At 53.7% G+C, this 26,762-nt stretch overlaps 1 protein-coding gene across 1 annotated transcript; it reads right to left on the bottom strand.

The window, feature by feature from the left end:
* Positions 1 to 2,095: 2,095 nt before the first annotated feature.
* On the bottom strand, positions 2,096 to 26,762 carry LOC140715599 (caspase-14-like). The gene is made up of 7 exons (XM_073027966.1): positions 26,693 to 26,762; positions 21,208 to 21,293; positions 17,819 to 17,971; positions 10,258 to 10,474; positions 7,409 to 7,516; positions 3,344 to 3,453; positions 2,096 to 2,490 (listed from the first exon to the last, which is right to left on the bottom strand). The coding sequence occupies exons 1-7, from the start codon at positions 26,700 to 26,702 to the stop codon at positions 2,392 to 2,394; spliced, it is 783 nt and encodes a 260-aa protein (XP_072884067.1). The 5' UTR covers positions 26,703 to 26,762; the 3' UTR covers positions 2,096 to 2,391.

Genomic DNA, 26,762 nt, shown 5'->3' with positions numbered 1-26,762 from the left:
ACACATTCAGGAGTGGGTGAATTCTCCCCCACCACTCCACAAACTCGTCCATCAGTCCTGTGTACTCCGACTCCTGCCGATCTCTGGTACACCCAACCACCCCACAGTCAGTCACCATCTCCCTGGTTCAGGAGCAGGGGAGTTGATTGGTGACAGAGATACCGGGCTGGAGAAGGGGCAGTCTGATAGAAGAGGACAGAGAGCCATGGGAGAGAGAGGGGGAGAATCGGCAGGTAAAGAGATGAGGGGAGGGAGCGAAACAGGAATGGGGAACGGAGCAGTTACTGGAAGTTCGAGACATCGACTCCCAGACGGAATATGTGGTGTTGCTTATCCTGACAGGCGAGGAGTCCTGACAATGGGAAGTGGGATTCAAATGGGCGGCCGCTGGGAGATGCGGCTTTTTCTGGCAGACGGAGCCTAGGGGCTCGGCGAAGTCTGCGTCGGGTCTCCCCGATATACAGGAGGCCACACCAGGAGCTCTGTGTGTGGCTGCAACCTTCTGTTTCCACTTTGATCCCCACCGAGCAATTCCATGTTTCCTTTGCAGCTCAATTTTAACCCCATGAATCGGTGAATTGTTTGTTACGTCTCCCCTGTCGCTGTAAAACGGGGACACCCCTTTTTCCCTTATCAGGGAGAGAGAGAGCCTGTGGTGTGGCGAATACCGGGTGAACGAGTAGTCTTTGGGGTACTGCAAGCCCGTGTCTCTTCTGATGCCTTGCTTGAACGCTCGGTGGAGGGTGCCGATGATTTTTGGCTGCTGGGGGTGGGGGGTCACTGCCTTGTTGCTGTTTCTACATGGGAGGGGGAGCTGGGGGGGCTTTGGGGTTCTAGCATTTAACTGTCATTCAGACTTTGGGGCACTCCTCTGTTTTTGTCGATGAAAAAGAATTTCAGGATGTATTTTGTAAACATCTCTCTGACATTAAGTGTACCGATTGAAATTCAAACTCGCTCCCTCCTAAAGTCCCTCCCTCAATTCTTCCATTCTGAGGCTGTGCCCTCTGGTCCTAGACTCCCTCACCGCAAGAAACATCCTCTCCACCACTCTTAACACTTTCAATCTTTGATAAAACGAGACAAGAAAGATCCTGCTTCCTGAATATTTATGGGTGAATCATGGATTTTGGGCTGCTGATCATGAAAATCACCATTAAAATGTTCCTATCACACACCATTTGAAAAAATCACCTATATTTGTTATTTCGATTCATAATTCAAATCAGCACATCTGATGCCAAGAGGCATTTGTTGTTGGTCCACAAATCAAACGGGTCGTCAGTCTCAGGCCATTCGAAGAACTTCCAGTGGGACCGGAGGAAATCCAACATTCAAGGCTGTTGTTGGAAATTTCCTTGGCAACCACAGAACACAAACTATGTTCAACTGGCTGACAACGTGCTTCAAGCGTACAAAACCATGAAGTGCAACGTCACTAAAGATTCATTTTCTGAATTCCCATTTAGACTTCTTCCCGGTCGATCTTGTCGCTGTCAGTGACGAGCACGGTGACAGGTTTCACCAGGACATTGTGGTATCAGGGCAAGTGGAATCCATCAATGCTGGCTGATTGTTGTTGGAAACTTCAGCGAGAAGCCTCAGACACTGAACACAAATGAAATTCATCAACAAAACATTTTTAGCTTAGTTGATCTATTAGTTGATCAACACCGTTATGCAATTACACACATTATATTCAATGAAAGTTAATTCCCTGTTTCTCCAAATTCCTACATGATACAAGTGGTCTGAAATTACATTTGTGTTCCCCGTCAAACGGTCCAGCATAACCACAAAAAATTTCAGAGGAATCAACACTTTCAAAAAATACTATTGTTCAGTGCAGGTTTCAATGTGACCCTCCCAGCACCTCCCCCCCCCCCCCCCCCATTCTGTAAACTCCAGCAAAAAGAGGTCCACCATCCTTTTTGGAAATACAGAATCATCGATGGGTCTGACTCCTCAAACTCCCTCTACAACAGCACAATGGGAGCCCCTTCCCCACAGTGGTTCCGGGGCGAGGAGGCAGCTGAGTGGGGAAACGTGAGACATCGAGAGCCCAGAAGTGAATAAATGGTCAGAAAGTTCTACATCAGAGTTAAATATTCCGATTTATTCCAATTCATAATCACTCGACGCAGGACATCCACCCAAATCGACAAACTCCACAGGGGCCCGAGCTCTCACAATGAAACAGGAGTCAGCGGAAGTGAGTCTGAGGAAGTGTGTTCTGTGGAACGGAGGGGGAGGGGAGAGGAGAGGAGGCAAAGGGGGAGAGGAGGTGGGGGAGTGAAGAGGGCAGAAGGGTAGAGGAGAGGGCAGGTGGGGAGTGGGGAGAGAGGGAGGGGGGAGGGAAGGGGGATGGGCGGAGTGTCTCAATCTTCAGTATCAGGTGCGTTTGAGGTAGACGGCCTTGGTCAGGGTCGATTCCATCACCAGAGTGGTCTTGTTTCCGTTATAATTTCCGCTCACCATCCGTCGGCTCACCTGAAAGACCCAATCATGTTGGTTCAGCCGGAGAACAGGCCAGCAGGAATTCAAGGCCCAACAGGTAAACCCAACACAAACACCAGAGATTCTACTGATGCTGGAAATCTCCATCGGTCAGACCCAACGTAGGTCGGGGGGTGGGGGGGGGGCTTCTTTCAGCACCTTCACTCCATCCCCCACAACAGGCAGGTGGCCACTCGTTTAAATTCCTCCCCCATTCCCTTTCCGACATGTTACTTCACGGCCTCCTTTCCTGCCGTGACGAGGCCACACTCAGGTTGGAGGAGAAACACCTCCTATTCCATCGGGATGGTCCACAACCTGGTGGTATGAACACTGATTTCTCTAACCTCCGGTAATTTCTCCCCTCCCCTTCTCTCTTCATTCCCCATTCTGGCTCGCCTATTACCCCTTCTCTTCTCCTCACTTGCCATCACTTCCAGCTGGTGTCCCTCCTCCTTCCCTTTCTCCCATGATCCATTGCCCTCTCCTATCAGATTCCTCCTTCTTCAGCCCTTTCCCTCTTCCACCAATCACCTCCCAGATTCTTGCTTCCTGCCTCGCCTGTCTCCTGCCAACCTTTGCTCCTCCCCTTTCCCCTTCCCCACCTTTTTGTTCGGCTTCTTCCCCCTTCCTTTCCAGTCCCGATGAAGGGTCTTAGCCTGAAACGTCGACTGTTTATTCCAGTCCATAGTCTTTGCCTGATCTGCTGAGTTCCTCCGACATATTCCAACTGGCAAACAAGGGAAACGAGGACCTTCTCCCCTCTGAGTACCACTCGAGGGGGCTGAGGGATAAATCAATCTCCCTCCCTCTTCCCTCACACCCCAATCGCCTAACTCTGTCTTACCCTGACGAACAGGTCATACAGATGCTCCTGGTTCCCGTGGCTTTTGAAGACCTCCGTCATGAACGTGATCATGAATGATCCCTGAGCTGTGTGCCGATAGGCCACGTAACCTGCAGAGGAATCACAGAGCAATTAGGATGGAGGACAGGGTGGGAACAGGGAGCCTCTCAATTCGTTTATTATCAGCACCAGCAGTGAGGAGCAAGAGGGTATGGACGAGGGAGGGGCAAGATCGCTTACAGGATTGCTTTGAATCGACGGACTGGACTGTACTCAGGGATTCATCTCCGGGTCTGATTGAGTACACCACAGCTGTCACTGACTTCATCAAAACCTGTGTGGGTGAGTGTGTGTCTACGAGAACATACCATCCATACCCAAATGAAAAGCCGTGGATGAACCGGGAGGTTCGTGGTCTGCTGAGGGCTAGATCTGTGGCATTTAAGTCTGGCGACCCAGGTCTGTACAAGAAAAAGCAGGTACGATTTCCAGAGCATTATTTCAAGAGCTAAGGAACAATTCTGAATAAGATTGGAGATGAAATTGGATGCATGTCCACTCTGGCAGAGTTTGCAGGCCATTACTTCCTAAAAAGTGAAACCCGACAGTATAAATGGCCACGTTTCGTCACTCGCAGTGAAGCTCAATGTCTTTTTTGCTCGATTTGAAAGGGAGAATAAAACTACAGCAGTGAAGATCCCTTCTACACCCGTTGATCCTGTGATCTCTGTCTCAGAAGCTGTCTTTCAGGAGGAACACGCACAAGTCACTGGAGGAACTCAGCAGGTCGGGCAGCATCCGTGGAAACGAACAGTCAACATCTCGGGACGAGACCCTTCGTCAGGACTGAAGAGGGACGGGGCAGGGGCCCTATAAAGAAGGTGGGAAGGAGAAGGCTGGTAGGTGCCAGGTGAAAAACCAGTAAGGGGAAAGATCAAGGGGTGAGGGAGGGGAAGCAGGGAGGGGATAGGCAGGAGAGATGAAGAAGGAATGTAAGGGGAAAGCACTATGGGTAGTAGAAGGAGGCGGAACCATGACAGGCAGCTGGAGTGAAACTGGGATGGGGGAAGGGAGGGGGAGGGAATTACCGGAAGTTGGAGAATTCAATGTTCAAGCCAAGGGTCTTTCAGGAGGTAACCCCTCGCATGGTAACATGGAGTTTCTGGTAAGATTCTGTAAACCTGTGTCAATCAACTGGCGGGTGCGTTTAAAGAGATTTTCAATCTTTCATTGTTACAGTTGGAAAAGAACTGGTTGTAGACTTCAGGAAAGGTAAGACAAGGGAACACATGGCAAACCACTGAGCATCTCCCTAGAACGCTAAATGGATCTCAAAATTTACCTTATTGTCTGCCTGCACTGCACTCTCTCTGTAATTGTAACACTTTATTCCGCGTCGTTATTGTGTTCCCTCGCTCTGCTGCCCTCGAAGAGGACCACAACCTCGTCGTAGGGTTTGGAGACTTGCATGCTTCGATGACCCGGAGAGAGCTCTGTTGGCGGGTCTCAGGGTTTTGTGCTTTGCCTCTTGGCAGGGTCACCCATGCCAAGCAGGTCAAAGGGTAGAAGTGAGGCTAAGAATGGCTCGCTGCTCCTCCAGCTTCAACCCTGACTGGTAAACAAAATTATTACAGAAACAGCAAAGAAGAATCCTTCTACAAACCCCATTTCCAGAAAAGTTGGGATATTTTCCAAAATGCAATCAAAACAAAAATCTGTGATATGTTAATTTACGTGAACCCTTATTTAACTGACAAAAGTACAAAGAAAAGATTTTCAATAGTTTTACTGACCTACTTAATTGTATTTTGTAAATATACACAAATTTAGAATTTGATGGCTGCAACACACTCAACAAAAGTTGGGACAGAGTTAAAATAAGATTGAAAAGTGCACAGAATATTCAAGTAACACCGGTTTGGAAGACTCCACATTAAGCAGGCTAATTGGTAGCAGGTGAGGTATCATGACTGGGTATAAAAGTAGTGTCCATCAAAGGCTCAGTCTTTGCAAGCAAGGGTGGGTCGTGGCTCACCCCTTTGTGCCAAAATTCGTGAGAGAATTGTTAGTCAGTTCAAAAGGAACATTTCCCAACACAAGATTGCAGAGAATTTAGGTCTTTCAACATCTACAGTACATAATGTTGTGAAAAGATTCAGAGAATTCAGAGACATCTCAGTGCGTAAAGGGCAAGGTCGGAAACCACTGTTGAATGCCCGTGATCTTCAAGCCCTCAGGCGGCACTGCCTAAGAAACCGTCATGCTACTGTGACAATTATAGCCACCTGGGCTCGGGAGTACTTTGGAAAACCATTGTCACTTAACACAGTCCGTCGCTGCATCTAGAAATGTCTCTTCCCGGGACGTCCATGCTATTTCAGCAGGACAATGCCAGACCACATTCTGCACGGGCTACAACAGCGTGGCTTTGTAGACACAGAGTGCGTGTGCTTGACTGGCCTGCTGCCAGTCCAGATCTCTCTCCTATGGAAAATGTATGGCGCATCATGAAGAGGAGAATCAGACAACGGAGACCACGGACTGTTGAGCAGCTGAAGTCTGATATTAAGCAAGAATGGACAAAACTTCCAATTGCAAATCTACTACAATTAGTATCCTCAGTTCCAAAACAATTAAAAAGTGATATTAAAAGGAAAGGTGATGTAACACAATGGTAAACATGCCTCTGTCCCAACTTTTGTTGAGTGTGTTGCAGCCATCAAATTCTAAATTTGTGTATATTTACAAAATACAATTAAGTAGGTCAGTAAAACTATTGAAAATCTTTTCTTTGTAATTTTGTCAGTTAAATGAAGGTTCACGTGAATTAACATAGCACAGATTTTTGCTTTTATTGCATTTTGGAAAATATCCCAACTTTTCTGGAAATGGAGTTTGTACATCTGAGAGCGATGGTCTTCCTGAGTTTCCACCCGGGACTTGAGTGACTGACAGTCGTGGAAACCGAGAGGAATCTGACATGACGAAGGGAGTCCTGAATACTGCCAGAGATGAAGGACGTTCATTCCTGCTCTAATCACCAGCGGCGAAAAGGGCAAAAATGGACAGGTGAACTCTGACCGAAGATGACCACTAGGAGGCCACTCGGCCCACAACCATTCATAGGAAAGACAACTGTACTGCCTGCCATCGCCCTCAAAACACCCCTCCCCACAATATCAAGAAATCTATTGCTCCAGTATGGCCTCAGCGCTGAGCGAGACTCCCTGCCTGGGATGGAGGATAGAGAGGGACCTAGGACGACCAAGGCACCCAGAGGGGGCCAACAATCACAGCCTGTGGGATCTTGCTATGCATGTCACCAAATCGGACCTGGAAGAAATCCAGGAGTTTGGGAGCAGAAGATGGGGCGTCTCCTCGGTTGGGATTTGGGTCAGGGAGATCTGAAATTGTCGATGTTTTGGGATGGGGATTGGGAAAACTGGGATTGCAGACGCTTTGGAACGAGGACAGGGAAGAGTGGAATCCTGGGTGTTTTGGGTTGGTATGGGAAGGTGGAATTGTGGATGCTTTGTGGTGGGGATTGTGCAGACAGGGATTATGCATTGTTTGGGAAGTGTATTGCAAAGATTGCGTTGGAGGAGGCGTTGGGATGGTGACGAGGTAGATTGGGATGGGGATTTGGAAGACTGGAATTGAGGATGCTTTGAGACGGTGACTTGGAAGCCGAGCATTGTTGAGACTTTTGGATGGGGATTGGGAAAATAGGTAAATCTGGAATTGCGGATGCTTTGGGATGGGGATTGTAAGATTGGAATGGAGGTTGTGAAGATTGGAATTGTCGACGCTTTGGGGTGGGATTAGGAAAAATGGGGATGGCATTTCAGATTTTGGTTTGAGTCTGGGATGTGGAAGATCTGGATATGGGTCAGAAATCAGGAATGGTGAGCAGGGAAAGACCAAGCAATTGGGGATTATGGAATTGTAGTCCAACACAAGAGCGAAGGTTAGATATTCCAGATTGGAATGTTGTTGGTGATCAGGACAGGGAAGAGCAGACTCAGGGCGGATTGGGATTGACGATGGAGCAAGGACACAACTAACCTGGTCGTGAGGGATACACGACAAAGGTGTCCGAAACCATCGGGAGTTTCTCAGGTTCCGAAGGAAAAGCACGGAAGCCGGCCAAATCAGTACCACAGTCTTGCTTAACTAGAGAAATACATCAGAACTTTCCATTATATATCTCATCACACATTCTCAGAGTTAGACAGAGAGTAAAATTCCCCACACACCTTCCCAACAAACAATCCCGGACTCAGACAGAGAGAAAAACTCCCTCCACACCGTCCCATCACACACTCCCGGGGTCAGACACAGAGTGAAGCTCCCTCTACACCGTCCCATCACACACTCCTGGGGTCAAACACAGAGTGAAGCTCCCTCCACACCGTCCCATCACACACTCCCAGGGTCAGACACAGAGTGAAGCTCCCTCTACACCGTCCCATCACACACTCCCGGGGTCAGACACAGAGTGAAGCTCCCTCCACACCGTCCCATCACACACTCCCGGGGTGAGACACAAAGTGAAGCTCCCTCCACACTGTCCCAGCACACACTCCCGGGGTCAGACACAGAGTGAATCTCCCTTCACACCGTCCCATCACACACTCCCGGGGTCAGACACAGAGTGAAGCTCCCTCCACACCGTCCCATCACACACTTCCGGGGTCAGACACAGAGTGAAACTCCCTCCACACTGTCCCATCACACATTCCCAGGGTCAGACACAGAGTGAAACTCCCTACACACTGTCCCATCACACACTCCCGGGGACAGACACATAGTGAAGCTCCCTCCACACTATCCCATCACACACTCCCGGGGTCAGACACAGAGTGAAACTCCCTACACACTGTCCCATCACACACTCCCGGGGTCAGACACAGAGTGAACCATCACACACTCCCGGGGTCAGACACAGAGTGAAGCTCCCTCCACACCGTCCCATCACACACTCCCTCCACACTGTCCCATCACACACTCCCGGGGTCAGACACAGAGTGAAGCTCCCTCCACACCGTCCCATCACACACTTCCGGGGTCAGACACAGAGTGAAACTCCCTCCACACCGTCCCATCACACACTCCCGGGGTCAGACACAGAGTGAAGCTCCCTCCACGCCGTCCCATCATACACTCCCGGGGTCAGACACAGAGTGAATATCCCTCCAGAACGTCCCATCACACACTCCCGGGATCAAACACAGAGTGAAGCTCCCTCCACACCATCCCATCACACACTCCCGGGGTCAGACACAGAGTGAAGCTCCCTCCACACTGTCCCATCGCAGAATTGCAAAGAACAGGTTGTGTGTAAACTCTGGGAGGGGTCTGGTTCTTTTGTCTCTGGGTGGGATTGGGGATGGGGCTCAGGGCACAGGTGGAACCAATTTGAAATGAGATGAAAAATTCCTTCCCTCTCCGAATGGTAAACGAATGGAATCTGCTCCCACGCGGTTACGGTGAGAACGCAGAAACTCCTTACTGACAGTGACGGTGATCGAACCCGGGTCACCGCACTGCAATGGAGTCACGGTAACCGTGTCGCCGGAGAAAATTCCAGCCACGAGAGGTGCCAAGGGGTGAGCGGAGAGAGCAGGAATTGCAATCGAGAGACAGGATGAGCCTGGAGTATATTGAATGCAGGAAGCGACAAATCCTGATCCAAATAGCAGCATTCCTGGTCCTGTGGACCTCAGGGAAACCACTCCATTCCCTCACCCTATCTGCCCTCCACCCTCACCCTACTTGCTCACCCTATCCCCCCTCCAACACCCTCACCGCATCCCCTCACCCTATCCCCCCAACACCCTCACCACATCCCCTCACCCTATCCCCCCTCCAACACCCTCACCCTATCTCTTCACCCTATCCCCTCAGATACTCTCACTCCATCCCACTCACATACCCTTACCCCAGCACCCCACCCTATCCCCTCACTCCATCCCACTCACCCTATCCCCCACCCCAAAACCCTCACCCTATCCCCTATCCCACCCCATCACCCATTCCTCTCACCCCAATATCCCCACCCCATCTCCCTCACCCTACCCCACTCCTCTCACCTGACCCTGATTAACCCTGTGCCAGTACTGAGGAAGGACACATCTTCCTGTTGTGTGGGGGGTGTTGGTCCTGTCGGAGTGGTACAGGAATATCTTCCACCCGTCAGTACGTATCTGGGTGATTGGGGAAAGCTGTATTTGGAAATAGTCCCGAGACCCCTGTACCTCTCCCTCTTTGTCACTCTCTCTCTCTCTCTCTCTCTCTCTGTCTCCTCAACCCTCTGTTTCCTTCTCTCTTTCTCCCTCTTCATTTCCCTCACCTCTCTCTGTCTCTACCCTCTCTCACCCCCGTTATGGAGGTGGGTGTGGTGCGTGAAAAGGGTTTGCCTAAGTTCCCCAAGTTGCTTGTTCCACTCATTTCCCCTGTAAACCCTTCCCATTCCTTCTCATTCCCTTTTCCTCTCGTCCCCCTCCGTCATCTCACCTTCCCCCATCACTCTCGTATCATTCCCTCTCTTTCCCCCTTTCCTCACCTCTGGTTTGCCCGCTCTCCTCTCAGTCTCCTTCTCTCTCTCACCGAGTGTCTGTCATATCTCATATCTCTGTCTCTCTCACACAATCTCCCTGTCTCTTACTCTGACTGCCTGTCTCTCCCCATCTCATCTTCCGCTCTCTCTCTGCCTGTCTATCTATCCCTCTCTGTCACTCTCTCTGTCTGTCTCCCTGTCTCTGTCTCCCTCTCTCCTCTCTCTCCCTGTCTCTGTCACTCTCTCTGTCTGTCTCCCTGTCTCCCTGTCTGTCTGTGTCACTCTTTCTGTCTCTTTGCTTTCCTCTCTTTCTCTGCCTGTCTGTGTGTATCTCTCTCTGTCTCTCTGGTCTCACCTCCTCGGCTGGCTTGGATGACGAACACCTTGGGTTTCTGCTGCAGACTAAGACACTTCTGGTTGTTGAACATGTTGAAGATCTCCTCAAGGTCAGCCTCTTCACCGTCACGACCCTTCACCTTGCCCTCCGACCCGTGCGCCAGAATGAACACGAAGGAGCAGCAGACTTCGTCCTCGATGCTGTCTCGGTACTTCTCCAGGGAGGAGAGGATTTCCTGCGTGAAGAGCCAAGGTGTGAATGCCCCTGTTTACTGCCCCTCCGGCCACGGCTCGAGGGACCATCACTCCTCGCCCTGGATCCAAACTGGGTTCCCTCAGGTACCAGTACAGGTTTGACATTTCAAAACATTAAACTAATTCAAAGGAAGACACGGGAGTCCGGGAATGTGGGTCTAACTTTGGGATTACTTCATGCAAGGCGTGCACGTGTCACGTGGTAGAATGATTGATGCACCATCAATAACTCTCGGAGACGGGAGGCGAACGACAGGCTTTTATTAGCTGCAGGAGACCACCACACAGCATCCTGGAGACTGAGGGGGGAGCAGTGCCCCATCACCTTTATACAGGGGTCTGTGGGAGGAGCCACAGGAGCAGTCAGCAGGGGTCAGTGGGAGGAGCCACAGGAGCAGTCAGCAGGGGTCAGTGGGAGGAGCCACAGGAGCAGTCAGCAGGGGTCTGTGGGAGGAGCCACAGGAGCAGTCAGCAGGGGTCAGTGGGAGGAGCCACAGGAGCAGTCAGCGGGGGGTCTGTGGGAGGAGTCACAGGAGCAGTCAGCGGGGGGTCTGTGGGAGGAGTCACAGGAGCAGTCAGCAGGGGGTCAGTGGGAGGAGCCACAGGAGCAGTCAGCAGGGGGTCAGTGGGAGGAGCCACAGGAGCAGTCAGCAGGGGTCTGTGGGAGGAGCCACAGGAGCAGTCAGCAGGGGGTCTGTGGGAGGAGTCACAGGAGCAGTCAGCAGGGGGTCAGTGGGAGGAGCCACAGGAGCAGTCAGCGGGGGGGTCAGTGGGAGGAGCCACAGGAGCAGTCAGCAGGGGTCTGTGGGAGGAGCCACAGGAGCAGTCAGCAGGGGGTCTGTGGGAGGAGCCACAGGAGCAGTCAGCAGGGGGTCTGTGGGAGGAGCCACAGGAGCAGTCAGCAGGGGTCAGTGGGAGGAGCCACAGGAGCAGTCAGCAGGGGTCTGTGGGAGGAGCCACAGGAGCAGTCAGCAGGGGGTCTGTGGGAGGAGTCACAGGAGCAGTCAGCAGGGGTCTGTGGGAGGAGCCACAGGAGCAGTCAGCAGGGGTCTGTGGGAGGAGTCACAGGAGCAGTCAGCAGGGGTCTGTGGGAGGAGCCACAGGAGCAGTCAGCAGGGGGTCAGTGGGAGGAGTCACAGGAGCAGTCAGACAGGGGTCAGTGGGAGGAGCCACAGGAGCAGTCAGCAGGTGTCTGTGGGAGGAGTCACAGGAGCAGTCAGCAGGGGGTCAGTGGGAGGAGCCACAGGAGCAGTCAGCAGGGGGTCAGTGGGAGGAGTCACAGGAGCAGTCAGCAGGTGTCTGTGGGAGGAGTCACAGGAGCAGTCAGCAGGGGGTCAGTGGGAGGAGCCACAGGAGCAGTCAGCAGGGTCTGTGGGAGGAGCCACAGGAGCAGTCAGTGGGGGGTCCGTGGGAGGAGCCACAGGAGCAGTCAGTGGGGGGTCTGTGGGAGGAGCCACAGGAGCAGTCAGCAGGTGTCTGTGGGAGGAGCCACAGGAACAGTCAGCAGGGGGTCTGTGGGAGGAGCCACAGGAGCAGTCAGCAGGGGGTCTGTGGGAGGAGCCACAGGAGCAGTCAGCAGGGTCTGTGGGAGGAGTCACAGGAGCAGTCAGCAGGGGTCTGTGGGAGGAGTCACAGGAGCAGTCAGCAGGGGTCTGTGGGAGGAGCCACAGGAGCAGTCAGCGGGGGGTCTGTGGGAGGAGCCACAGGAGCAGTCAGCAGGGGGGGGTCAGTGGGAGGAGCCACAGGAGCAGTCAGCAGGGGGTCTGTGGGAGGAGCCACAGGAGCAGTCAGCAGGGGGTCAGTGGGAGGAGCCACAGGAGCAGTCAGCAGGTGTCTGTGGGAGGAGTCACAGGAGCAGTCAGCGGGGGGTCTGTGGGAGGAGCCACAGGAGCAGTCAGCAGGGGGGGTCAGTGGGAGGAGCCACAGGAGCAGTCAGCAGGGGGTCAGTGGGAGGAGCCACAGGAGCAGTCAGCAGGGGGGGGTCAGTGGGAGGAGCCACAGGAGCAGTCAGCAGGGGGTCTGTGGGAGGAGCCACAGGAGCAGTCAGCGGGGGGGGGTCTGTGGGAGGAGTCACAGGAGCAGTCAGCAGGGGGTCAGTGGGAGGAGCCACAGGAGCAGTCAGCAGGGGTCTGTGGGAGGAGTCACAGGAGCTGTCAGCAGGGTCTGTGGGAGGAGCCACAGGAGCAGTCAGCAGGGTCTGTGGGAGGAGTCACAGGAGCAGTCAGCGGGGGTCTGTGGGAGGAGCCACAGGAGCAGTCAGCAGGTGTCTGTGGGAGGAGTCACAGGAGCTGTCAGCAGGGTCTGTGGGAGGAGCCACAGGAGCAGTCAGCAGGGTCTGTGGGAGGAGTCACAGGAGCAGTCAGCAGGGGTCTGTGGGAGGAGCCACAGGAGCAGTCAGCAGGGTCTGTGGGAGGAGTCACAGGAGCAGTCAGCAGGGGGTCTGTGGGAGGAGTCACAGGAGCAGTCAGCAGGGGTCTGTGGGAGGAGCCACAGGAGCAGTCAGCAGGGTCTGTGGGAGGAGTCACAGGAGCAGTCAGCAGGGGGTCTGTGGGAGGAGCCACAGGAGCAGTCAGCAGGGTCTGTGGGAGGAGTCACAGGAGCAGTCAGCGGGGGTCTGTGGGAGGAGCCACAGGAGCAGTCAGCAGGGGGTCTGTGGGAGGGGCCACAGGAGCAGTCAGCAGGGGGTCTGTGGGAGGAGTCACAGGAGCAGTCAGCAGGGTCTGTGGGAGGAGCCACAGGAGCAGTCAGCAGGGGGTCAGTGGGAGGAGCCACAGGAGCAGTCAGCAGGGTCTGTGGGAGGAGCCACAGGAGCAGTCAGCAGTGGGTCAGTGGGAGGAGCCACAGGAGCAGTCAGCAGGGGGTCAGTGGGAGGAGCCACAGGAGCAGTCAGCAAGGGGTCTGTGGGAGGAGTCACAGGAGCAGTCAGCAGGGGGTCAGTGGGAGGAGCCACAGGAGCAGTCAGCAGGGGGTCAGTGGGAGGAGCCACAGGAGCAGTCAGCAGTGGGTCTGTGGGAGGAGCCACAGGAGCTGTCAGCGGGGGGTCTGTGGGAGGAGTCACAGGAGCAGTCAGCAGGGGTCTGTGGGAGGAGCCACAGGAGCAGTCAGCAGGGGTCAGTGGGAGGAGCCACAGGAGCAGTCAGCAGGGTCTGTGGGAGGAGCCACAGGAGCAGTCAGCAGGGGTCTGTGGGAGGAGCCACAGGAGCAGTCAGCAGGGGGTCTGTGGGAGGAGCCACAGGAGCAGTCAGCGGGGGGTCAGTGGGAGGAGCCACAGGAACAGTCAGCAGGGGGTCTGTGGGAGGAGCCACAGGAGCAGTCAGCAGGGGGTCTGTGGGAGGAGCCACAGGAGCAGTCAGCAGGGGGTCAGTGGGAGGAGCCACAGGAGCAGTCAGCAGGGTCTGTGGGAGGAGCCACAGGAGCAGTCAGCAGGGGTCAGTGGGAGGAGCCACAGGAGCAGTCAGCAGGGGGTCAGTGGGAGGAGCCACAGGAGCAGTCAGCAGGTGTCTGTGGGAGGAGTCACAGGAGCTGTCAGCGGGGGTCTGTGGGAGGAGTCACAGGAGCTGTCAGCAGGGGTCTGTGGGAGGAGCCACAGGAGCTGTCAGCAGGGGGTCTGTGGGAGGAGTCACAGGAGCTGTCAGCAGGGGTCAGTGGGAGGAGCCACAGGAGCAGTCAGCAGGTGTCTGTGGGAGGAGTCACAGGAGCTGTCAGCGGGGGTCTGTGGGAGGAGTCACAGGAGCAGTCAGCAGGGGGTCTGTGGGAGGAGCCACAGGAGCAGTCAGCAGGGGTCTGTGGGAGGAGTCACAGGAGCTGTCAGCAGGGGTCTGTGGGAGGAGCCACAGCAGCAGTCAGCAGGGGGTCTGTGGGAGGAGCCACAGGAGCAGTCAGCAGGGGTCTGTGGGAGGAGTCACAGGAGCTGTCAGCAGGGGTCTGTGGGAGGAGCCACAGGAGCAGTCAGCAGGGGGTCTGTGGGAGGAGCCACAGGAGCAGTCAGCAGGGGGTCTGTGGGAGGAGTCACAGGAGCTGTCAGCAGGGGGGGGGTCAGTGGGAGGAGCCACAGGAGCAGTCAGCAGGGTCTGTGGGAGGAGCCACAGGAGCTGTCAGCAGGGGTCAGTGGGAGGAGCCACAGGAGCAGTCAGCAGGTGTCTGTGGGAGGAGTCACAGGAGCTGTCAGCGGGGGTCTGTGGGAGGAGTCACAGGAGCAGTCAGCAGGGGTCTGTGGGAGGAGCCACAGGAGCAGTCAGCAGGGGGTCTGTGGGAGGAGCCACAGGAGCAGTCAGCAGGGGTCTGTGGGAGGAGCCACAGGAGCAGTCAGCAGGGGGTCTGTGGGAGGAGCCACAGGAGCAGTCAGCAGGGGGTCTGTGGGAGGAGTCACAGGAGCTGTCAGCAGGGGGTCTGTGGGAGGAGTCACAGGAGCAGTCAGCAGGGGTCTGTGGGAGGAGTCACAGGAGCTGTCAGCGGGGGTCTGTGGGAGGAGTCACAGGAGCTGTCAGCAGGGGTCTGTGGGAGGAGCCACAGGAGCAGTCAGCAGGGGGTCTGTGGGAGGAGTCACAGGAGCTGTCAGCAGGGGGTCTGTGGGAGGAGTCACAGGAGCAGTCAGCAGGGGTCTGTGGGAGGAGCCACAGGAGCTGTCAGCAGGGGGTCTGTGGGAGGAGTCACAGGAGCAGTCAGCAGGGGTCTGTGGGAGGAGTCACAGGAGCAGTCAGCAGGGGTCTGTGGGAGGAGCCACAGGAGCTGTCAGCAGGGGGTCTGTGGGAGGAGTCACAGGAGCAGTCAGCAGGGGTCTGTGGGAGGAGTCACAGGAGCAGTCAGCAGGGGGTCTGTGGGAGGAGTCACAGGAGCAGTCAGCAGGGGGTCTGTGGGAGGAGCCACAGGAGCAGTCAGCAGGGGTCTGTGGGAGGAGCCACAGGAGCTGTCAGCAGGGGTCTGTGGGAGGAGTCACAGGAGCTGTCAGCAGGGGGTCTGTGGGAGGAGCCACAGGAGCAGTCAGCAGGGGTCTGTGGGAGGAGCCACAGGAGCAGTCAGCAGGGGGTCTGTGGGAGGAGCCACAGGAGCAGTCAGCAGGGGGTCTGTGGGAGGAGTCACAGGAGCTGTCAGCAGGGGTCAGTGGGAGGAGCCACAGGAGCAGTCAGCAGGTGTCTGTGGGAGGAGTCACAGGAGCTGTCAGCGGGGGTCTGTGGGAGGAGCCACAGGAGCAGTCAGCAGGGGGTCTGTGGGAGGAGCCACAGGAGCAGTCAGCAGGTGTCTGTGGGAGGAGCCACAGGAGCAGTCAGCGGGGGGGGGGGGGTCTGTGGGAGGAGCCACAGGAGCAGTCAGCGGGGGTCTGTGGGAGGAGCCACAGGAGCAGTCAGCGGGGGTCTGTGGGAGGAGCCACAGGAGCAGTCAGCAGGTGTCTGTGGGAGGAGCCACAGGAGCAGTCAGCGGGGGGGGGGGGGGTCTGTGGGAGGAGCCACAGGAGCAGTCAGCGGGGGGTCTGTGGGAGGAGCCACAGGAGCAGTCAGCGGGGGTCTGTGGGAGGAGCCACAGGAGCAGTCAGCAGGTGTCTGTGGGAGGAGTCACAGGAGCAGTCAGCAGGTGTCTGTGGGAGGAGCCACAGGAGCAGTCAGCAGGGGGTCTGTGGGAGGAGTCACAGGAGCAGTCAGCAGGGGTCTGTGGGAGGAGCCACAGGAGCAGTCAGCAGGGGGTCTGTGGGAGGAGCCACAGGAGCAGTCAGCGGGGGTCTGTGGGAGGAGCCACAGGAGCAGTCAGCAGGTGTCTGTGGGAGGAGCCACAGGAGCAGTCAGCGGGGGGGGGGGGGTCTGTGGGAGGAGTCACAGGAGCAGTCAGCAGGGGGTCTGTGGGAGGAGTCACAGGAGCAGTCAGCAGGGGTCTGTGGGAGGAGCCACAGGAGCAGTCAGCAGGGGTCTGTGGGAGGAGCCACAGGAGCAGTCAGCAGGGGGTCTGTGGGAGGAGCCACAGGAGCAGTCAGCAGGGGGTCTGTGGGAGGAGCCACAGGAGCAGTCAGCAGGGGGTCTGTGGGAGGAGCCACAGGAGCAGTCAGCAGAGGGGCGTGTCCAGACAGGTAAATGTAGTTCACCACAATGATAGAACGTAGAAGAGTACAGCACAGGAACAGGCCATTCGGCCCACAATGTTATGCTGACCCAGCTGAAAAGTAAATCAAATACACCCAATCACTAATCCCTCCATCTTCCTCACATTTACCTGCCGATCCGAACGGCTGTTAGAAACCTCTAATGTGTTTGCCTCTACCACCACAGCAGGGAGTGCATTGCAGGCACTGGGTAAAAAACTTACCCCTTTCAACCCAGCCCCTCTCACCTTCAATGCATGCCCCTCTGGTATTAAACATCTCCACCCTGGGAAACAGATACTCCCTGTCTACTCTATCGATGCCTCTCATAATCTTGTAAACCTCTATCAGATCCCCCTCGGCCTCCGGCACTCCAGGGAAAACCACCCAAGTTTATCCAGCCTCTCGTGATAGCTCAGGCCCTCTAAACCAGGCAATATTCTGGTAATCCCCTTCTGCCCCCTCTCCAATACCTCAACACCCTTCCTGGAGAGGGCAAACTGCATTGAATACGACAGAAGTGTGCAATTCACGTATTTATACATATAACCTGTAATGGATTATTTAAATGAACAGGAATGTTTAATCAGCCAGTATATACACAGGATTACTGAAATATTAACTACACAACAACAAGCACAGTCTAAACATTAGAGCTGCTTCCCACCCATACATATCTTTTCAGTAAATTGAAGTCGTAAAAACAGAAAACGATAAGAAGTTAGTAAATTGGTAAATTGTCACGCGGTGGGTGGTATCCTATGACACGGGCCAAGTACAGGCAAATGGAACTGGGGCAGCACGTTTTGGGAATCCTTCACTGGGGTCTCACTCGTTGTCCGTCACTGCGTGTCCCACCCCTCCCGGGAGATCAGAGCAATCCTCGGCCAAGCAGATGCCGGGGTTTGATCATAAGACTTTAAGACGAAGGAGCAGAATTATGCCGTTTGGCCCATGGAGTCTGCTCCGCCATTTTACCACGGCCGGTCCATCTTCGTCTTTCTCATAGCAGCTGGTAGATCCCTGCTGCCTGCTCCAGACCATCTTGGCACAGCCACAGTGTAAAGAGGCGGCATCTCCTCCTCACTGTTCACGTGTTCAAGTTGTTCCGATTTCGACCCTTCTCAAATCTGAGAATCTCTTTCCCAACACGGTGGGGGGGGGGGGGGGGAAGCAGGTGATATACCCCCAGTTTCTCTGAGAGTGAGTGGGAAATATTGACCCTGTGCAGTGAACGATCACTATGAAGATACCTCACCTCGCCAGTCGGGTCGATACACTCAGACACTTCGAAACCCAAGCTCTGCAATATTTCCTGGAGATTATTCAGATCTGTTTCAGCCCCTTCTCTCCCCTCTGTGACGCAGAGGATGAAGGCCTTCCTTACTCCGGACATGTTGTAGCGGTCATCCTGTGGGATGGAACACGGGAAACGTCACGTCACATTCCTGCCCCACCATTACCTACAAACCCCTGAACAGCTTCAATGAATGAATCTGCAGTAGCTTCGTGGTTAGCGTAACGCCTTCACAGCGCCAGCAATCTGGGTTCAATTCCTGCCGCTGCCTGTAAGGGGTTTGTACAGTAATGTGCAAAAGCTTTAGGCACGTATATATAGCGAGGGTGAACAGGAACATTTTGTGTGTGTAGCTTGGATTTCCAGCATCTGCAGATTTCCTCCTGTTAGAGTGAACAGGACTTTTGCACAGTACAGTAATCGTCTACATGGAACGGAGAGCCAGTTTGTAGATCAGAATCCGGTTTGTTATCAGCAGCATGTGTCGTGAAATTCGTTACCTTAGCAACAGCAGCTGAATGTTATACATAATATAGAAGAATAAATAAATCAATCAATTACAATATACGTATATAGAATAGATTTAAAATTCTGCAAAATCAGAAATAATATATATTAAAAAAGTGAGGTAGTGTTCACGGGTTCAACGTCCATTTTGGAATCGGATGGCCGAGGGGAAGAAGCTGTTTCTGAATCACTGAGTGTGTGCCTTCGGGCTTCTGTACCTCCTACCTGACGGTAACAGTGAGAAAAGGGCATGCCCTGGGTGCTGGGTACATGTCCTTAATAATGGACACTGCCTTTGTGAGACACCACTCCTAGAAGATGTCCTGTGTACTTTGTAGGCTAGTGCCCAAGATGGAGCCGACTAAATTTACAAATCTCTGCAGCTTTTTTTGGTCCCGTGCTGTAGGCCCCCTCTCTCATACCACACAGAATGCAGCCTGTCCGAATGCTCTCCACGGTACATCTATAGAAGTTTTTGAGTGTTTTTGTTGACATACCAAATCTCTTCAAACTCCTAATGAAGTATAATCGCTGTCTTCTTTATAACTGCATCGAAATGTTGGGACCAGGTTAGATCCTCAGAGATCTTGACACCCAGGAACTTGAAACTGTTCACTCTCCACATCTGATCCCTCTATGAGGATTGGTATGTGTTCCATCATCTTGCCCTTCCTGAAGTCCACAATCAGCTCTTTTGTCTTACTGATGTTGAGTGCCAGGTTGTTGCTGTGACACCACTCCACTAATTGGCATATCTCACTCCTGTACGCCCTCTCGTCACCACCTGAGATTCTACCAACGATGGTTGTAACATCAGCAAAGTTATATATGGTATTTGAGCTTTGCCTAGCCGCACAGTCATGGCTACAGAGAGAGGTGCACCAGTGTTGATCATCAGCGAGGAGGAGATTTTATCACAATCCACACAGATTGTGGTTTTCCGGTTAGGAAGCCGAGGATCCAGTTGTAGAGGGAGGTACAGAGGCCCAGGTTCTGTAACTTCTCAGTCAGGATTGTGGGAATGATGGTGTTAAATGCTGAGCTATAGTCGATGAACAGCATCCTGACAGAGGGGTTTGTATTGTCCAGGTTGTCTTCGGCCCTGTGAAGACCCATTGAGATTGTGTCTGCCGTTGACCTATTGTGGTGATAGGCAAATTGCAATGGGTCCAGGTCCTTGCTGAGGCAGGAGTTCAGTCTAGTCATGACCAACCTCTCAAAGCATTTCATCACTGTCGATGTGGGTGCTACTGGGCAATAGTCATTAAGGAAGCTCACATTTTTCATCTTAAGCACTGGCATAATTGTTGCCTTTTTGAAGCGTGGGAACTTACGCCCGTAGCAGTGAGAGGTTGAAAATATCCTCGAATACTCCTGCCAGTTGGTTAGCACAAGTTCTCAGAGCCTTACCAGGTATTCCATGTGGACCTTCCGCCTTGCGAGGGTTCACCCTCTTTAAAGACAGCCTAAGATTGGCCTCTGAGATGGAGGTCACAGGGAGCAAAGGGTGTTGGGAATGGCGAGGGTGGAGGGGTGTGGGACAGGTGGCAGAGAAGGAGCTCCACGGGTGGGGGGGGTTGGTGCTGGTGCAGACACACCCAGCCCTGAGACACCAGGCAAGATCATTTAATTCCAAACAATTGGTTCATTGATCATTACAGATTGTCTCTCTGGAGCTTCCCACTCCCTTCCCCTTTTGGTTCCTATCTCCCTGCCCCCTTCACACTGTATGTTCTCCCCACAACCATGTGGGTTTCTTCCCACATTCCGAAGTCATCTAGGTTAGGGTTAGTGAGTTGTGGGCATCCCATTTTTGTGCCTCAATCGGGCCTTGATCCAGACGGCTATCTGGCCGCTGCCTCTAACCAGCGTCTGGGCCACCTACTGGCCTTCAGGCCTCGACCCAGGACTCCTTCTGGTTTCGGGCCTCGACCTGGACCGCTGTCTGGTCTTTGGGCCTTGACCCAGGCCTCTAACCAGTCTTCAGGCCTCGACCTGGACCGCTGTCTGGTCTTTGGGCCTTGACCCAGGCCTCTAACCAGTCTTCAGGCCTCGACCTGGACCGCTGTCTGGTCTTTGGGCCTTGACCCAGGCCTCTAACCAGTCTTCAGGCCTCGACCTGGACCGCTGTCTGGTCTTTGGGCCTTGACCCAGGCCTCTAACCAGTCTTCAGGCCTCGAGCTGGACCGCTGTCTTGTCTTTGGGCCTTGACCCAGGCCTCTAACCAGTCTTCAGGCCTCGACCTGGACCGCTGTCTGGTCTTTGGGCCTTGACCCAGGCCTCTAACCAGTCTTCAGGCCTCGAGCTGGACCGCTGTCTGGTCTTTGGGCCTTGACCCAGGCCTCTAACCAGTCTTCAGGCCTCGACCTGGACCGCTGTCTGGTCTTTGGGCCTTGACCCAGGCCTCTAACCAGTCTTCAGGCCCCGACCTGGACGGCTGTCTGGTCTTTGGGCCTCCTACTGCTCTTCGGGACTCAGTCTTCAGTATCAATGTAGGAACTGCAGACAACAATGAACGAGGACCTGAACTCTAGACTATGAACACTGGACTCACCGATAATGGAACCCTGAAAACTAGGCCTCAGCCTCCGGTCTCACCGATGACAGGACCTCCAGCCCCCCCTCCCCCAACGTATTCGCCGGTCTGCCAGCCCGACACCTGACTACCACCCCCCGGCCTCGCTCCTCTTTGACCTGCCAGTTGGACGCCCATGTGACGCCGCACCCAGGGTGTGGTCAACGCCCATGCTGTTTAATGGACTCCTTCCCCCCCACCGCCCTCTGCTGTGTAATGAGCTCAAACCGTTTCACCAGACGCGTCCACCCCCTCCTCCCTGACCCACCTGATCCTGCGGCCCAGAGGCTCTCGGTGACGACGACGACACATCATTGCCCTGACGAGGGGACTCCAAGGCACAGCTGTCCACTTCTGAGGAAACAAATTCAAGGTCAATGAAGCCCTGGAGCGTATAGTTGAGAGAAAGACTAGATTTCAGGAACAGTTATTACCCCTCAACCAACAGGCTCCTGAACCAGAGGGAAATCTTCACTCAAAAACGCTCTTCACCACAGCCTGTCCACTGCCATTCCTTCCAAAGTTCAAAGTAAATAATGTCTACGTCACCATAGACTACCCTGAGGTTCATTGTTTTTGAGGGCATTCACAGTAAATAGTAAGAAACACGTTAGAAAGAATAGAAAACGTCACATAAACACAAACTGTGAAAAACGACCAATGTGCAAGAGGGAAGTCATGGAAATAGTAATAATAACAGAATAAATAATAAATATTAAGACCATGAGTTAATTTCAACTCCCCTGCGGACGGTCGCAAACCCGGCTGTGAAGGGAAGAGGGTTGGACGTGGGGCTCACAACCCCTCCCCGTAGAAACCCAGAGCTGTGGAAGCGGCAACAGTACCTCGTCCCTGCGAGAGGGAAGACCTGAGGTGCGGGGATCTCATTGAAAGCCAGTGAAGGGAGGAGTCACGTCACCAGGTTCAGGAACAGTCACTATCCCAAACATCAGGCTCTTCAATCAGAGGGGATAACTTCACTTGCCCCGTCACTGAACTCTTCCCGTAACCTATGCACCCACTTTCAAGGGCTCTTCATCTCATTCTCACTTATTTATTTATTATTATTTCTTCTTTTTGTATTTCTGCAACTTGTTGTATCTGTCCTTTGGTTTAATGCCCTAATTGGGTGGTCTTTCAATAATTCTGCTCTAGTTATTATTCGATATTCTTGTTGAGTATGCCCACAAGAAAACAGATCTCAGGGTTGTACATGGTGACAAATATATACTTTGATAATAGACTTGCTTTGAACCTAAATGCTCATGCACGTTACTGGAAGGAATAAAAGCATAGACTATTTTCTAATCGAAGAGAACAGACAGAAATCCAAGGTGCGAAGGGGCTTAGGATCCTCATGCAGGATTCTCTAAAGGGTAATTTTCAGCCTGAGTCTGTGGCAAGGAGGGTAAATGTTAGAGTTGCGGAAAAGGTATTACTTGGACACGGAGGGAGATCGCTTCAGAATGTCTTTATTGTAACGATATCGTGGAGAGTTCCGAGACTCTGTCTGACAATGGTTCTCGCTCTTGTTTATATCCCACGTACACGGGAGAAAAACACGTAAATCAGAAGGAGGAACTTCAATGGCCGTTCTGCTGAGTAGCAAAGTTGCAGGATATGTCCTCGGGCAGTTACACACTTACAACAGTGTTAATCTCTCAAAGGAGTATATCAGACAGGCTAAAAGAGTATATCAGACGTGACGATTCATCAAACAACAAATACAAGCATAGTTATTTTAATCAGCCTGACTGAAAGACACATTGCCAGCAGCACAGAGTACATTAGTCACAGTAGACTTAGATTTTACATTTGAAGGTCATTAACCCTTTCTTGCTCAATACAGCGTCGGCTCCGGGAATTTTCTTCCACAGTTCAAGTACGGAACACTGCTGTGAAGGAAAAACTCTATAACCCCTTAGTCTCCAGCTAGGAACAAAATTTCTTCCACAGTTAGCAATCATTTTGAAAGGACTAAAACGTCAAAGCAAGGATGCAATGTTCAGGCTCAACGAGGCACTGGTGAGACCTCACTTGGAGAGTAGTCAGCAGTTTGGGGGGCCTTATCTAAAAAAGGATCTGCTGACGTTGGACAGGGTTCAAAGGAGGTTTACGAGAATGATTCCAGGAAAGGGTTATCATGTCAGGAGCGTTTGATGACTTTGGGCCTGTATTCACTGGAATTTCGAAGAATGAGGGGGGATCTTATTGAAACGTATTGAATGTTGAAAGGCCCCGATACAGTGGACATGGAGAGGATGTTTCCTATGGTGCTGGAGTCTAGGACCAGAGGGCACACCCTCAAAATAGAGGCAATTAAGGGGAGCTGGTAGATTCTCGATCAGTGAAAGATTACGGGGAGAAGGCAACTTAATGGGGCTCAGCAGGAAACTGGTCAGCCATGATGAAATGGTGGAACAGAATTGATGGGCCGAACGGCATACACTGGGCCTTACATGGACTAGAAAGACTGGCCCAGGACAGAGGACTCTGACGAACTGCGGACGGCAGCCTCTGCCCCAGTCGGGGTGACAGGGTTAAGATGAAGAAATTTAGTACAATGAAGTCGAAGTGGTCACAGTGTTGCTGTACCGGGTCGTGATTAGAGTTCTTCCGGCTGGTTTAAGAATCGAAATCTTGAAGGGAAATCATTGTCCCTGAGCCTGGTGATGTGGGACTGTTGTCCCTGAGCCTGGTGATGTGGGACTGTTGTTCCTGAGCCTGGTGATGTGGGACTGTTGTCCCTGATCCTGGTGAGGTGGGAATATTGTCCCTGATCCTGGTGATGTGGGACTGTTGTTCCTGATCCTGGTGATGTGGGACTGTTGTCCCTGAGCCTGGTGATGTGGGACTGTTGTTCCTGAGCCTGGTGATGTGGGACTGTTGTCCCTGAGCCTGGTGATGTGGGACTGTTGTTCCTGATCCTGGTGATGTGGGACTGTTGTCCCTGAGCCTGGTGATGTGGGACTGTTGTCCTGATCCTGGTGATGTGGGACTGTTGTCCCTGAGCCTGGTGATGTGGGACTGTTGTCCTGATCCTGGTGATGTGGGACTGTTGTCCAGGGCCTGGTGATGTGGGACTGTTGTCCCTGATCCTGGTGATGTAGGACTGTTGTCCCTGAGCCTGGTGATGTGGGACTGTTGTCCCTGATGTGGGGCATCTGTACTTCCTGCCCAGTGGGAGCTGTGAGTAGGTGGGTCGTTTGGGATTCCTTTGATAATCCATGTTGCTTTCTTGTGGCAACGTCTCCTGCAGATACGACAGACGGTGGGGGAAGGTTGTGCCCTGATCCACCCACCACTCTCTGCAGCTACTGGCGCCCCTGCACGTTGGAATTGCTGAACCAGACGGTGATGCGACCAGTCAGGACACTTTCAATGGGACGGCTGCGGAAGTTTGCAACTTGGAACTTGCAGAGGATGGTGAAAGAGAGGTGAGGAGGGATTCTTGAGCCCGTTCATTGCCACAGGCAGCTGTGGAGGCCGAGTCTTTGGCTATATTTAAAGCGGAGGTTGACATGTACTTGATTAATTGAGGTGTCAAAGGTTACGGGGAGAAGGCAGGTGGATGGGGTGGAATGGTGCAGCAGACTCAATGGGCTGAATGGCCTAATTTGGATCTTATGTCTTATGGTCAATTGCAGTTTGTTGGAGGGTCCAGTAAAAGTACAGACAACGTTTCAGGGGTCTCAGCCCGTACATTTTCCCACAGATGCTGCCTGGCCTGCTCAGTTCCACCAGCATTTTCAATGAAAGCCCCCTCTCCAGCTTCGTGATATCCTCTCTCTCAGAGAATCCGAAGTACATTTTAGAATCGGAGTATATACTCGTTGTACAAGCTTGAGATCTGTCTCCTAACGGGCAGCCACAAGACAAAGATACCCAATAAAACCCTTAACAAAGATCGTCATCCCCCCCAGGGGGCAAAGAGAGAGAAAAAGCAGAAACCTTGTGAACAATGAATACAGACAAATGTCGTTCAGAACTGACACCCCCCGAGCATTTTGTCCACAGACCCTCAGTTCAGTGCAGAGCCGAGTAAAGGTCGTGGAGCAGTGACCTGAACCGGCCCATCCCTCACCTCCGACCTCGACACCCTGACCTTTCCACTCTGGCCCAGTGCGAAATCTTCCACAGGCTGGACGGCACCACCTCGATTCGGCCTGTTCCTGACCTTTCCGATTTCCCAAATCATCTTCCAAACATTCGGGCCAGTCACTTCCATACACCCCCTCCCTCGCACCCCACCCCTCTCCCACCTCCTCTCACCCCTATCCTCACAACCCCACCCCTTCTCCCACCTCCCTCTCACCCCTATCCTCACACCCCCAGCCCTTCTCCCACCTCCCTCACACCCCCACCCCTTCTCCCACCTCCCTCGCACCCCCACTCCAACTCCCACCTCCCTCTCACCCCTATCCTCACACCCCCACCCCTTCTCCCACCTCCCTCTCCCCCCCTATCCTCACACTCTTTGTCTCACTCTTCCCCTCCCCTATTTCCTTCTCCCTCTGTGTCGTCCCCATCACCCACATCCCAACTCCTGACGATTCCGGGAAGGGGAGTCTCATTCCTGGAATCAGCTGGCTTTCATGCATAGGTACGGATAAATCACCTCTTTCCTCCGGAAACTGGGAATGCAGCAAGCCCATAACGTCTGGGGTATTGGGAGCAGGTCTGGTCACCCAGCTCCTGGAAAGAAGTCATTAAGCTGGAGAGGGGCCAGGAAAGGTTCACCGGGATTTTCCCGGGACTGGGGGGGATTGAGAGGCTGGGACAGTGTTCTCTGGAGTGGAGGAGGCTGAGGGGGTGACCTCATGAGGGCTGAGATATGGTGGACAATCACAGTCTCCCCGAGGGAAGGGAGGTGTCAAACTACAGGTTTAAGTTGGGAGGGGCACGTTTCTAAGGGGATTCTATCGGAACGTTTTGGAGGGACGAGGGGAGCGATGGCCAGGAACGGACTGACCAATGGGAGAGCACCGGGTGCTGGGCAGAGCGGCCTCCAGTCGTTAATCACCGGCAACGCTCCCAGATTGCCAGGGTCGGGCTGAGATCCGTACAAGGGTGTGTCTGTGCCGTGGTTTCAGGGAGAAACATAGAAACATAGAAAATAGGTGCAGGAGTAGGCCATTCGGCCCTTCGAGCCTGCACCCCCATTCAGTATGATCATGGCTGATCATCCAACTCAGAACCCTGTACCTGCTTTCTCTCCATACCCCCGATCGCTTTAGCCACAAGGGCCATATCTAACTTCCTCGTCCCAGAACTGTGTCACCCTCGTCCCAGAACTGGAGGAGAGGGGCAAGAGGGGGAAGAGAGTGTGGTGAGGGGAAGGGAGGGAGCAGGGGAGAGAGGGAGAGACAGAGAGGGGGGGAAAGTGGAGAGGAGAGGACGAAGGAGAGGGAGAGACAGAGAGGGGGGAAAGTGGAGAGGAGAGGAAGAAGGAGAGGGAGAGTGGGTTGGAGGGATGGAAACAGAGATGAGGAAAGCAGGTATGAGAGGGAGAGGGAGACGTTAAACGGTGAGATAGTGGGGGGGGGAAGGGGGGAGAGAGAGAGAGAGAGAGAGAGAGAGAGAGAGAGAGAGAGAGAGAGAGAGAGAGAGAGGAGAGAGAGAGAGAGAGAGAGAGAGAGAGAGATTGAGAGGTTGGGATTTCGGGGACCCAACACAAGGGTCTCGGGACACCTCCCAGAGTCAGGATCCCCCCCCCACCCCCCCCCCCACCGCTCGACTAGACGTCTACTCACCGGCAGACATTCCTGCAGCTTTTCACAGGTGATTTCCAGACAGAAGACACCTCCCATTCCCAACCCCGGA

This window comes from Hemitrygon akajei, chromosome 24, assembly GCF_048418815.1.
Source record: "Hemitrygon akajei chromosome 24, sHemAka1.3, whole genome shotgun sequence".
NCBI lineage: Eukaryota > Metazoa > Chordata > Chondrichthyes > Myliobatiformes > Dasyatidae > Hemitrygon > Hemitrygon akajei.
The sequence above is the reverse complement of the archived record's forward strand: the minus strand, read 5'-3'. Positions and strand labels throughout refer to the sequence as shown.